We start from the raw sequence: 14834 nt of genomic DNA, 5'->3' as shown, positions 1-14834 counted from the left end.
TTACCTTGCTAATAAATGTGACTAATGTATAAACTTAACTATCGTCTGGAAATGAACTGTTGACTATTAAATAAGTTTAATAGTATTTTTAATAATGTTTGGACTGTGAATGTATGAAATAAGTCCGGTAGATACTGTACCCGTATATATACATGATGGTTTCATAAACTATCGTAGAACAAATTTGAAAGACATTGATTTAAATTTGGTTTTTTCTTGGTTTAAAATTTTAATTACGATGCTATTCTAAAGCGTCCTTAAACGAAATAGAGTTATTTATGTTACAGTTGCAACATAAAGTCCCGAAACTGTAAGGTATTAATTCATAAAATAATAAATTTGTTGCTCCAACTCCGCCACGAGCTATTGCATTAAGATATTATGAAAGGGGTCCATCAAGTAAGCGGTAATAGCAAGAAACTTTCACGTCTAAAACGACTTGTAGACTGCAGTGTTTCGGACAACACGCCTTTAATATTCCTAAAAGGGATCCTTGAGTTACCTTGGAAATGTTTGACAAATAAGTTCGAGGTTTCTGCAATATTGAGGATGCATTTTGATGGACGATTCTGTTCTCCAAGACTCCTATCTAAAGTGTATCGTAGTGCTCTTATATCTATGATCAGAATTATCTACGTTCCCCAAACGATATTAATATGGTGATTAGGATCATCTCAGCATGACTCATGTGTCAAGAAAAACATATCAAGTAAAAGATTATCATCAGATAGTTTCTCTGGATACGCTAGGTACTGGACGTGCCAATATGTAGTTCGTCTGTCACAAATCTACTGGAAATTAAAAAATAATGCTATTTTGCCTCTTACGCAAACGCAGAAATTAAGCGGATTGGAACCAATTTCACATATATATTTGTTCACCATCACCATCAGCCCATATACGTTCCCACTGCTGGGACACGGGCCACCTATGAGGGTACAGGCCATAATCCACCACGCTGGCCAAGTGCGGGTTGGCGGATGACACATGTCGTCGAACTTTTGATTCTTCGACATGTCGGTTTCCTCACGATGTTTTCCTTCACCGTTCGAGCAGTGGTGATGTTACAACATGCGCAGATAAATTGAAAAATCAATTTATTTCCTGCGCGCTCGCATGGTCTCGAACCCCGGACTTATCGATTCGAAGTCCGAGGTCTCACCACTGGCCCACCACTGCTCCTATATATTTGTTACAGAAGAATTATTAACGTATTATATTTTTAAATATGATATGTAACGAGATCGAATCTCCAGTTAATAGACAAGCAAAAAGAAACGCAGGTGGCTGTGGATTGCGGAATTTCTCCAGCATCATACATTATTAATAACCCGCCGTTGAAGGGAGGAGGGTGAATATTTCTTATCACTGTATGTATATTAAGATCATTTATTTCGATGTTTTCGATTTAAAATAACATTACGGTATTAGTACGAATATTCCGTATTTAGATACATACATATTTTTATTCTCTTTGGATGAATATTGTGAACATTCAAGGATTACCAAATAAATAAAATAAAAATAAAGATCGATAGATCCTGCTTGTATAAAATGTCGTAATTTTGGTAAACATAACATTGATTTTTATTTATATGATTATATGTCTAAAACTAAATGTAAACCAACGATCTAAAAATTATTTATTAAAAAAACAGCTTTTCCTCATTGTTATACCATTTAATAATTCAATAGCGCTTATAAAAGAAGATTGAGTAGTTACGCAAGAAATATTTACTTATACAAGTAGTGGAAACTATTTATAACTGCGACTCATGTTCCGCCAATATTCTTCCAGTCATGGAATAGCAATTTATTCAGAAAAATATCCTACCTTAAATATTTGTATATCATAATATGTATTATAGATATTACAATTATTTTCTCAAATTAAAAGTGATTCGCAAAAACTATCACCTCTCAATAGTTTAATAAATTACAGACACTTAAATATTACATCGTAATTACATTTCATTTTCTAAACATATTATCCTAATATGTTTTCCTCTCAAAATTCATATCACGAACTCTAGTATGAAGAGGATCACTTCAGAGTTCAGAGTCTAGACCAACAACGTTAATAAAACCCGACCAGAATAAACTTAGGCTATAAATATTAGGAAAAAGGCACCGGCTATCATTTCTAAATAAGGTCAAAGGGATTACTTTGAAACCGTATCGCAAAAACTAATAATCCTTTACCTCTGGCCTACAACGGATCTTTAAATCTTCAAGATCCATGTTAATCCTGAAGCAAGAAAATTGAATGCTGAAACATCTTCTAATATTTTTTTTTTAAACCTAAACTGCCTTCTAATTTTTAGGGCTAACCATAACTAAATAAGACCACATATGAAGTATCTGTTTTCTAATAAAATAAATATGTCAAAATCGGAAAGTAGAAAGTGCTGAGGCACCAAACTCAAAAAAAAATACAGTCAAATTGAGAACTTCCTCATTTTTTTGAAGATTTAAAAGAACTGTTTTGAAGTCGGTTGAAAATGTAATACTAAAACATCTTCAAAAGCAAATCTTTCCAACTATGTATATAGACACTATTCGCTATCACAATATGATGTTGAATGAAGAATGGAAATGAGATTGACATCGACCAAGCATACTTCACGATGTATTCGTACAAACATTCGCTGAGAAACCAAGATTTCTTCTACATTTCATATATTTGCGGAATCCGCTCAGTTAATTCAAGCCAATGTTGATTCTGTTTGATTTGTTGTGATAGAAAAGTGCAAATATAAGGAAACGTAAATTATGGATTTATTTTTGATAGAAATCATGTTTGAATGAGTTTGTTCGTGTACGTTATTTTATCCTTGTTAATAGTTTAGGCAGTTGAGGTAAAGAAGAAGCTTAGAATACTTCCGATAACATATCGTAGTATATCAAATTTCAACAAAAGTAATTGAGAAGTTGAAAAAAAGTTGAAAAGAAGTTATTAGCACCACGTACTCGAAATTAATTATAGAAAAATGCGTTTATTACTTTCTTCTTTGTTTTTATTGCGGAGAAATTTAAAGGTGGCTTTTTATCCAAGTAAAAAGCAATGTCTTATTGTGATTATTATATTATGTGACTACTTTTTAAGAACACAGCTGTAGATTCTCATAAAATATAAATAAATAAAAGAAAACTAAACAAGCAAGCAAACCCGTGCGCTACATCTAGTACTTGCTACAAAATAACATTTTTGCATACGTAATACGCTTGCCCTCAGAATATCTTACGAGTGAAACAAAAATATTTCCGTACGTAATAACATTTTTATATTCGGTAAGTAATGAGTGGCTATGAAGGAATACTAGGTTTTCGTAAAGCGACATTAATACTGTAAAACCATTCAAAGGCGACCCGGGCTCGCGATTTTCCCACTACTTTTATATTTCTAGCTGAAACCGGGTATTTTTTACTCGTCTAAATTTATTTCATATTTTCAACACTCGCCCGTATTTCGCTGCGAGTGAACATGGCCTATTATTTTTAATGTCCTCAAATGAATATGTAATTAGTGAATTATGAAATAGCTTTAACTCGCGGTTTTACTTCGTAGGATGAATGTTGAAAATTCTAATTTATTCCAATACATAAGGAACTAAGGACGTTTTAAATGGCAGTAAAATAACATAAAAACATGCTTTTCATTTGGACTTAGTAAAAGAGTAATGTAATTCTCGTTAAGCTAAAAACTTGCGCTAATTTTATAAAATAAAAATATATTTCTAGACTTTTCACATAAGCCTTCCAGAACCAACCTGAGTCATAAACGACTTGAGTACGGAATTCGTCTCTATAAAGCGAGATGATTTACATCGTTACTTTCACGTTTTTTAATTTATTAAATTAAATTACAAGCATAAATATGTATTTTTATGCATCAAATCAAATATTTTTATTTTATGTTTTGTATGCAATAAAGATTATAAATAAATATAAAATATTTTTTTATATGCCAAATAGCAAAACAAAATAGGGAATCGGTACCCGCATATTGTGATCATCTATTCAATTATGAATATTAAACAAATTTTGATAAAAATTTCACTGAAAGTTCGAAACTTTTTATCCGCTCTAGTCGTTTGGTATAAAATGGTAATAAAATTTCAAAGCGATTCCTTAAGAAGTTGAATGAATAATTTAATTTTTTAGGGTTGAATTCCTGTCCTGATTGTGGCCAGATTATAATTTATCCCTTCTAAAGACGATGAAAAGATCACCGTAAGTTATAAAGGGATTTAAAACTACCAGTTGGAAGTCAAGTGCGAGTCGGACTCGCGACACTGAGAGTTCCATTTTTATATTATTTGTTGCCATATCTATGCAACAGAAATAAATCATCTCTGAAAATTTCAACTGTCGATCTATCATCAGTTTATGAGATACAGCCTGATGATAAATTTATGTACAAACATACAGCGAGGTCTCGGTAATAATTTTAACCGTCTGAATACGGAACCCTAAAAATGAAACGGATTTAAAAATCCCCGCAAGATTTTCATGTATGACGAATGGAAAAATCGGCTGAACATGCTTGAAAACTCAATTGTTAACATCTCTGTATACCATGTTTTTTTGGCAAATAAATTAATTTGAATTTGAATCGTCCAAAAATTTCAAATGTCAGCCGATATGCCAATAATATCGTAGTTTTATAGCATTCCATTTCAGAATATTGTATGCTACGAAACATCTGATATATTCCGTGTTAAAGTGTACACTGTACAACACAAAAGTTGTCCGACTGCGTTTGTCGACCCAGTTGAAATGAAACGAATAACTCGTCACATAGTTGTTTAAAATTATATGAGCATTCAATTTCTAACATTTATTTAATTCTAGTCTCGTTTTAATTGCAAATAGTTTTACTTTACTACGTTGCCAACTTTAAAATTAAGCAACATACAACATAACAACACAACAGATTTTGGTGGGGTTTTTTTAATGGATAGAGTTAATCAAGAGGGAGATTTTAGGAAATTATTTATTTGAGTTTGAGTTGGGTGATCCTAAACCTAAGATGGTTTAACAACAAAAAACGGGCGAAGCCGTACGTGCAAAGCTAGTATGTTATAAATTACAAAGTTTAAGGATAAATGGTTTCTATTGCACACAAAATCTAATCCGATGTGTACCAAATTTGGTACAGAGACTTTATTCTGGATTACCTAGCATAAAGGCTTTTTACCCAGATACCTAGTAAGTACTGTGGCTTTACTTACCTTGGTAATAAGTTACTTAAGTAGTAGTTTAAAATAATATCCAACAGATGTGTCTAAAGATATTTGTAAGAGGAAAATTACAACAACGTTTTGGCCGAAATTTTATATGCACATAGATTACGGTCTAGCATAAAAGCCATTTTATCAAGGTAACATTTGAGTATAGCTAGTAATGACACAAAGAACCTTTGAAAATACACCCTTGTTTATATAATTTGCTCGTAATCTGGCCAAATGAGATGTGAAATGTCGATTATACAATATAATATTAGTTATTGTATGATTATTGTCAGGTGTCCTTTAATCTACCTTTGTAATTTAGAAATATGGAATTATTTCAAGCTTTTGTGAATACCTATTACCTTAAAAGAAAATGAATCTTACAAATTTTAAAATCATTTTTTTCTTTGGTTCTATTAAATACTAATTCGAGCCTTCACTATATTGCAATTTAAATAATATCGCATACATGTGACCAATTCATATACTCATTCTAAGAGTGCTAAAAACTCATTAAAACTGCATTAAAACATTCACGGAAAGAATTCAGTTTAAATCGTTTTAACGTATAATTGAAACACATAGTGAAAAGACCAGAAGTACAAATATAATACTTAGTACTGAATTTCCTGAATTATAATTATTTTTCTGTAACCGTCAAGTTTGCTATGCTGGTTTGTTACGCCAAACAATTCATTTCATGTTATGAAGCTGAGGTTTTCCAACCGTTTATTTTATAAAGGAATTCAACAGTATTTAATTGATCAAATGTGTTTAGTAGTATATTATTTACTTCGCTTTAAACACTTAAGTGATTGTAGTAATAGACAGTTATTTCTTTCTTATATAAATTTACCATTTTATTAAATCTTCGTGCATCCAACTTATTTATTCTGTGCAAAACGCAAGTACCTAAAGAAAGAATTTAGTATCTAAAGATACTAAATAGAAACGAAAGAATTCATTCATTTTTACCAACTCAAACATTCAAGCAAATAAACTAACTTATTAATTTGTAGGATCAAAGATCAACAAATAGAGTCACGCGCAACCTACGCCCAAATTGAAAAAGAATATTCATTGCAAAAATATACTATCCTTGTTATATTTAAGTCTAACTCCTTCTATTTATACTCTGTTAAACATGATAACTATTTTCCGCAAGTATTATAAACATCTTCACATTTCTAGTACCAAGGGCATTCCAAACTTGGGCTATACATATAGCATACGCCTCAAATACCTGTGGATCGCTTTATAATGGTTTCACCCTCTCAGGCGTCCTTGAGGGCACAACCCTCCGTTCGGTGACCTTGTAACGGTCGCGCTCAAATATTCGAAAATAGGCAAGTCCACACAGAGCGAGCGGCCTCGCAAAACAATTGCTCGCAAGCTCGGTCAGTGTGGACGAGGCTTGGACAAGGAAAGTGACGTCACACGCGCTTTCTTCAGCCGAGCCACGTAAAGAGACAGAGCTGCTTCATGTAGCAGTTGCTTCGCGAGGCTGCTCGCTCTGTGTGGACCACTTATTTAAATTAACAACAATTCTATTCCCAAAAGCAATTATAAATGGCGCGAGCTCAAGCGCCACTTCTAAAGATAAACCAATTCCGTGACCCAAAATTTAAAAATAGATTGGGATAGATGATCCCTGCTAATGTGACCCTCCGTGCTTCCTCGTAATGGATCCTTTTATAGAAATAAATGCGGAAATAGAAAATAAATAGCATGTCGTGTTGATACAGATTCAGGAATTACCGATAGCTACGTATTTTGAGACGAACTTTATATGTAACTAATTTATTCAACAATAAGTTTTGAGATAGTTTTGATTCTTTTGAGCACAAGCACAACAATAGGGAATATACATAAAATTTGAAATAGCCTAATATGTTTTTTTCTCGAATACTTACTATCGTAATATTACAATGAAAAGGATTTTTTTTATTTACTTATTAAACCCCTAAAATAATATTCAAAAGTGCAAAATAAGGGAGCGAAATTCAAACTTCCAAAACGCGCCACCATAGGTCGAACGAAATAAATGATAGATTATATAGATGATCTAGAGTATGTTGACGCCCATTAATATTTTTTTCCACGTTATAAAATAGTAAACTATTCATATAAGACACAAAAGAAAAACATGAATATTCCCTATTATAAATTTTAATCATTACAATCTTTATTTCATTTTAAGCTAACCACATCATTAAAACAATATTAATCTTTGTGTAAACAAAGTAGGTATATTTATAGAAGCCACTGTAAACGCGTGTTAAACGGTTTAAAACATTTTTAATTTCCCGCCTCACGCTGACAAAATTTAACAAATTAAAGTTCACGTAGCTGCAGGAAATAATGCACTTTTATGTTGATTATAATACCTTAAGCTATCAATAATTTATGAGATGATAAATGGTTCTTGAGTTCGCCTTGCAAGGGTAAAAGCTTTTAAGATTATAAGGCAAGTTATATTTTATATAAATTACTACCTGAGAAAGTACTAGGGTAAATTTTTTATAAAAACTAGGCCACTCTCCTGTCTTAAAGATAGTGGTTTGAAGAATGTTCGGTTTAGTTTGAAGATGGTTTGAAGGTTTTATACTTATGATTGTAAGAATAATATAATATATGGCAGAAGCACATACTTATAGGCAAATACCTTTCCTAAAAAAAAACTATTAGGACAAATCCGTTTCATCTAGAAATTGGGTTAAGGCGCTTTTAGTTGTATGTAAAGTCTACTCAATTAGGTGACTTAACCCAATTCAAAGGGTAAAAAAAAGGTGGTATAAGCCGTTTTTCTTTGTCCCTAAGTGAAAAACATTTGGGCCTCTCGTAAATGACCATTATAAAACAAAAGGGAAAATTTATTTCAATTACAGTGATATATATATTTTTAGACGTTTCACAAAGCGTGTGATCTGTGTGATATTCGAAATTGTAAACCAAAAAGTAAATAGTAATACATAGTAATAGTACATATTATATCATTTCACACAAATAAAATTAACCGTATCATAGATATAGATATATTCAAACAGAATACCACACTATATTAACTAAGCTCAAGCTAAAAAATCACTTCAGATCTAAAAGAACTAATAGATCATAACCATAACCTATTAGAAATATAAACTATATCAACAGAAACACAGATATAACGCCCCAAATCCCATACCACACATTCTATTCGTGGTATAAAAATACCCGTAAAAAGGATTAGGCTAGGTCGTCGACAAGTGACATAAAACTAAAGTAAACCTTATATGGGTCGGTCTCAGCCCGAGGTGAGTTGTCGAGATTTGAAATACTGAATACAAGAAAGTGAAAGGATTGTAAGGAACGAGTGATCTCGGTCATACATCACAAACTACAGAAAGGTGTAAACTCGCTGAATCGAATTGGGTTAGACTTTATTAGTTTGAGTGTTTGCTGCTAATGGATAGGGAGGTTAGTTGGAAAGTTGCTACGAATTGAGGAAAAGGTACTGAATGACCGCCTCCTTGGTTAACGTATGAGCATGGAACCGACGGGTCGTAGGTTCGATTCCCGGTGGGGATGAAAAAAAAATTCTCGGTGACAGAACACAGAAGTCTGATCACATACTTTGTACGTATAGAAAATCGATCAGTAAAATGAATGTACATAATTATGTACCCCACAACCGGAAAAACCACTCCGGAATTCATTTCACACTGAAGTGAAATGAATTCCGGTGTGTCAAGTCACCTTTTCAATACTGCACTTGATATCTCACTCAACTAGTTTTGAAGAGGAAATTAGTGAACATATACCTAAAAACATGTATAGGCAATACAACCAAAATTCACAAAACATTCACGCAACAAAGCGTGCCATACAACACAATACCCTGTACTATTATCTATTCTGTGACAATACCTACACAAAACACAAATCCTTTTAATTTAATTACTTAATTAAACACCGTTCGCAAATAGCATGATATCAAACACGTGCACAAATGGGTACAAAATAGCGCTTGAAATCTTGCACACAACAACCAAATACAGGATTTAATGATCATTCCGATGCCACAGGGCACAAAAGACCAGACCGCGCACGCAAATAATAATTGCTGCGTATAAATGTGGCCTCTGAATGCAGCCGAATGCAATGATTGAAAGCATATAGCGGTGTGCTGGTGCGTCCACACTGGACTGGACATCAGTTTTGCTAGATTTTAGAAATAATGCTTCTGACACACATGAAATTTGGCAAAAGGATTTTCAAGACTATTTGACATAGATACATGGTACTAACTTTCATTCCCTATTTTATGCCCTGGAGGGTAGAATTTGGGCTGTACGTTAATAGATCAGTCAGTAAGTCAGTCAACTTTACGTTTTAAATATTAAGGTAGAGATAATATCAGATAGAAATAATCTATGTAAAAAAATGTGTTGCTAAGCATAAAACTCGGAAACGGCTCGACCATTGGCTCGAAATTTTTACTAAAGCACAAATAAGCTTCGTATCGAGAAAACACGAAAAAGGACAATAGGGCAGACCAACGTCTATTGGGGCAACGGGTATTAAGATAGCTATAGATAATACGCATATAGATATATTGGTAGATAATCTCTAATTATCTATTATCTCTTAATAAGATCTTCCACCTGAAAACTGGCAATACGTTCCCTAATGCTGTGAACTGTCATGGGCGGCGACTATCACCTACCATCAAGTGGGTCGCCTGCTCCATTGCCGGGGTTGCAATAAAAAAAAAAGATATATAGATATTGGTATCAGACCGGTGTGGCTACACCACAATGATCAAAGCGACAAATTGTACGGTAAACTGTATTCCAATAATTCGTGCCAACGCACCAGACACTGTTGCAGTTGATAATGAATGATGTAATTAATTCTGCCGTTTATACTCGTATGAACATGTTACTTGTGATTGAGTGTCACTACATAGTATGAAACAAAGTCGCTTTCTATGTACCTTAAATGCTTAAATGCTTAAATATGGCTTAAATATTTAAAAGTACGTAACGGATTTTGATGCGATTTTTAATAGATAAAGTGATTTAAGATATTTATTAGGTTTTAGACAAGGCGAACGAAGCCTCGGGCGGAAAGCTAGTTCTATTATAAATTTCTCAAAACCAGGTACAATATTGTACAATATTGTATTCACTGAAAAGTGTTTCATATTGGTTGAGATGGTTGTTAATCATCTCAATAGATGGCGCGCGGTGTGTCCCCTAGACACATAAAACTGAAAGAATAGAATAAATTCGATTGCTCTGGCGGGTCACGAGTGGCTGAATTGGTCAGTTATCTGCCCCGGAATGGCGCGGAAGGATGCGGGTTCGAGTCCCACCTCGTGATCTAATTTTTTCTATTATTTATAAATTTATACAAAACCAGGCATTTAACTCGAAATCAGAACAAATGGTTTCCCAGGCTTGGCAGAGATTGTTGTCCAACCATAAGGCTGCCTTTTGTGCAAAATATTTGGTTGTAAAGGTTTACATATAATATTTTGTATAATAAAGCATTATAAATAAATAAAATATTTCGGTAATTCATACTACAATTGAAATAAAAGACTTGCTTTCCGCCCGCGGACTTGCCCGCGTAGCGAAACAAAACCACGACGTCTGATGATTAATCGCCGTAAAAAGTAGTCTATGTCACTCTCTATCCAACTATCTCCAGAAAATTCATTTGATATAATCACTCCATTGTTACGTGAAAGAAAAACAAACAAACGAATAAAACATATTAGTAAAGATAAACATACTTACTAAAAGAATAAAATAATTTAATTCAAAAATACTGGATCTTATTTTTCTACTATTATAAAATTACAACTGCATTCAAAAAGTGTATGACAAAAACTAGGAAGACTTGCTAGCCGCTTTTCCTAAAGATATGTCTTTAGGAATACTTACTTTCATTTAGAAACAAAACATTTCTCAACTGTAATAGTATTCAAAAGTGCTATTAAGAGTCTAGCTTAAAATTAAAGTTCTTTTGGAAGTTCTTTTGAATGCGCATGTTTGAGAAAACAATTTGTGCAGAAAAGAGCTGGCATATGGCTCGGTAGTTACTTCTTAAACTTTAATATGATGTATTAAGCTAAATATAGATAATTCTTTTTATTTTTAACTAATCGTATAAATCCACGCAAATCCCAAATAAATATTTAAAAACAAATATATAAAAACAGAAATTCAAAAAAAAATAACAGTAGTATTTATTATACTTAAAAAAAACCTAGAATACGTAAATTTAAGTTTGAATATGAATTGAGTAGCCAATAAGTTTTGAGAATTGTAAATTAAAAATAAGAGTATTTATAGAAATACAAACTAGTGTAAGAAATAAAAAGCGAGGCAAGGTTAAATATTAGTTTGAATGTAATAAGAATGTACTGCGATTCTACACAGCTACCTAATTGATGTAGGTAGTTGATAACAAAACGCAGCTAGTCAACGACTATTAGTAAAGTGAGGGTAGTTGGGTCGAACGTCGTATAAACAACGTCCAAGCCCCTAGGCACGATTCGTACGAATGCGCCACGAGTCAAAGGAACGCGGCAATTTATAGTATTCGACAGTTAAACATGTTCGGACAGGAAACAGTGACAATTATTCATCCACAAAAATATTAAATCAAAAGTTACGTCTAACACTAGATTATTTTAGTATATTTTACTATAATATCTTTAAAATACAATATAGTTGAATAACATCGTTTATTTAAAATGTAGATAACAATGAATCAGGCTTAATTTAATTTATTTGCGTTACATTATTTAAACCGTGATAAATTGATATCACGGTGGAAGTGTAACTTAATGTGTAATTTATTACTTTTAAATATTCTTCGGATATCAAATACAAATTATTATTATTTATTTTATGTGTTTAATGTATACTATTACATATTATATTATATTATATTACACATACTACACGTTTAAATTTGTTAATTAAATTACTCGCAATTTGAAAAAGACGGACATTGGAAAATCTTTACTAATATAATAAAGCTGAAGAGTTCGTTTGTTTGAACGTGCTAATCTCGGGAACTACTGGTCTGATTTGAAAAATTCTATCGATGTTAGATAGCCCATTTATCGAAGAAGGCTATTGGCTATATATAATCATGCTAAGACCAACAGGAGCGGAGCACTGCCGGTAAAACAGCGGAGCACAGCTAGTAATTAATAAAAACCAATGTATGTGTCTCTATATGAAGTCAAAATAACAGTTAATCAGTAAATAACAAGGAAGGGTTGAAAAAAAACCCCTGAATTTCAACCTTTCCAGCTTTGATTTTATTTTTAAATAAGGTTACTTGACCATTCCATCCAATTCAAATCGGTTTAATCTAAATACATTAAGGCTTAGCCGTATAGTTAAGTAACCATATTATATGTACAGACTTTTAGATACAGAAGATGAAAATCCATGTGTCATATAAGTACACTTCTATCTTAATATATATAAATCTCATGTCACAATGTTTGTCCTCCATGGACTCCTTAACCACTTAACCGATTATAATAAAATTCGCACACCATGTGCAGTTCGATACAACTTGAGAGATAGGATAGTTTAAACATGAAGGTACCACGGGCGAAGCCGGGGCAGACCGCTAGTCTTAATATATATAAATCTCGTGTCACAATGTTTGTCCTCAATGGACTCCTAAACCACTTAACCGATTATAATAAAATTCGCACACCATGTGCAGTTCGATCCAACTTGAGAGATAGGATAGTTTAAACATGTAGGTACCACGGGCGAAGCCGGGGCGGACATTCGGAGTGATTATGCCACTATTACCAAAGCAGCAAGAAAATCTCGTCCATATGAAGTTGAACAAATTGAAATAATGTTTTATATTCAAATCACTATCTTCGAGCATAATCACGTGTAGTGACAGGATTTTAAATCAAAATTTTACTATAGTATTGATACAAAAACCTAATATTAAAATATAAAAAAAAGGTTGTAATCTTTAGAACAATTTCTTCTAAGTATATTGGCAATAAATTGTATCTAATAAATACGGCTTTCTGTTTAAATACAATGGCAAGCAATATCTAATATCTGCATGTTTTTTTTAAAAAGCTTTTAAGTTACATTTAATAAATGATTCCATGATATCTAATATCCTTTGATAATGAACGTAAGCTAAAATAATAATTAAAAACAGTAACGAAAAAGAAATAAAACGTTTTTTTTATCTACTGAAAAATGTAGTTTTTGTAGTTAGCATATATTGACACTTCATCGTCGATATTAATAATGGAGCTTTAAAATAATAATTACCTGCGACATATATGGGTATTTTTTTAACAACCAATGTATTAACATTGTCTAGAACATATAAATTGAAATACAAATCAACTTTAATTGTGTTATTTAATTTACGCCACCAAAAATCTAATAAATAATTAGATTTAACAAGATATTTAGGTTGAGTTCCAAGCATGGTCTTGTTTACTAGCGAAATCCGCTTTCAAAAAATCAACAAGTAATCCAATTTATAAAATACGAACAAAATAAAATTAACAATAAATAAATACCTGATAAAAAAAACAATCACATTATTATCTCAACCGTTAAATTGTTGACTCTATCCGCGTAAAAAGAATTTGTACGCTTTAATTAAACAAAATAAATTGCTACATATTTTCTCTATTATTTCTACAAACACACCTATTGTTTCAGCAAATGAATGTTAATATTGACTCAAGCCCCGAAATATTCTGAACCACGCACAACGGGCATAATTTCAACGTAAACACCCGAATTCTTGACCTTAAACATTAGAAAAAATTACGCGCGTAAAAAGTATTGTCGTGTATTAAAACCTCTTTTGTATTTTTATTTTTTATCTGTGCTATTTTTGAATTTGGAAGTTAAAGTTTGTACGTACCGGGCTCGTGATTACGAACGAAGGTTTGCGCGGAAGGCATGAGTGCTGTGCGTGTATCACACACCGGTTGCGCGCGGGAACTGTCAAACGCTTTCGGCGGGATCTCGAGATACGGCCAGTGATGTTCTACGATAGATTAGTGACTTCTGACCTGTGTTATCGATAAATGTCACCCGTGGGCAAAGTTAAATGTACTACATTGTTATTACTCATTACGATTGCATACCGTGCAATATATTTATATTTCGCTGAATATTTTATATTTAAGTATTTTTTTAATAGGGCTATTTTTAAATTATAAACGATCTTCAAACAAAAACTGTAATTTGTCCATCAGTGGAAATTTTAAGAAAGTCGCGTTCAAACTTTCCAATGCGAATTTATTTTGTTAATTGGCTTAGCGGAATTCCATTACGCCACTTAATTTCAAGGGTCCAATTTCCCGGGCGAGAAATATCGTAATGTCTCATCCCTACGCAGGGCGCATGCGTACAAGCGTCCTAAGCATTCGCTGGGTAGACTTAGCCCGTTGATTGATTCACGAAGTTGTGCGCAGGTTAACTCTCCAGGCACGTGCCTTCGCCAACCTCAAAGGACCGTGGCGTCCTTCCCTTCGTTCCAAAAGTGGAGCCCTAAAGGGGAGCGCCTCAAAAAACATGGCTCAAAACA

The 14834-nt window shown here is 32.8% G+C and overlaps 1 protein-coding gene across 1 annotated transcript in view; it reads right to left on the bottom strand.

The window, feature by feature from the left end:
* The window catches only part of LOC149911346 (dipeptidase 1-like), a 68078-nt gene extending 53837 nt beyond the window's left edge, over positions 1-14241 (bottom strand). The window contains exon 1 of the mRNA XM_090120291.1: positions 14166-14241. Within this exon, the coding sequence (XP_089976417.1) occupies positions 14166-14205 (40 nt within the window). The 5' untranslated portion in view covers positions 14206-14241. The remainder of the gene's footprint in view (positions 1-14165) is intronic.
* Between the last annotated feature and the right edge of the window lie 593 nt (positions 14242-14834).

Source organism: Colias eurytheme, chromosome 1 (assembly GCF_061535395.1).
Source record: "Colias eurytheme isolate Ceu_HAF_F1 chromosome 1, ilColEury1 Martin Lab GWU primary, whole genome shotgun sequence".
Taxonomy (NCBI): domain Eukaryota; kingdom Metazoa; phylum Arthropoda; class Insecta; order Lepidoptera; family Pieridae; genus Colias; species Colias eurytheme.
The sequence above is the reverse complement of the archived record's forward strand: the minus strand, read 5'-3'. Positions and strand labels throughout refer to the sequence as shown.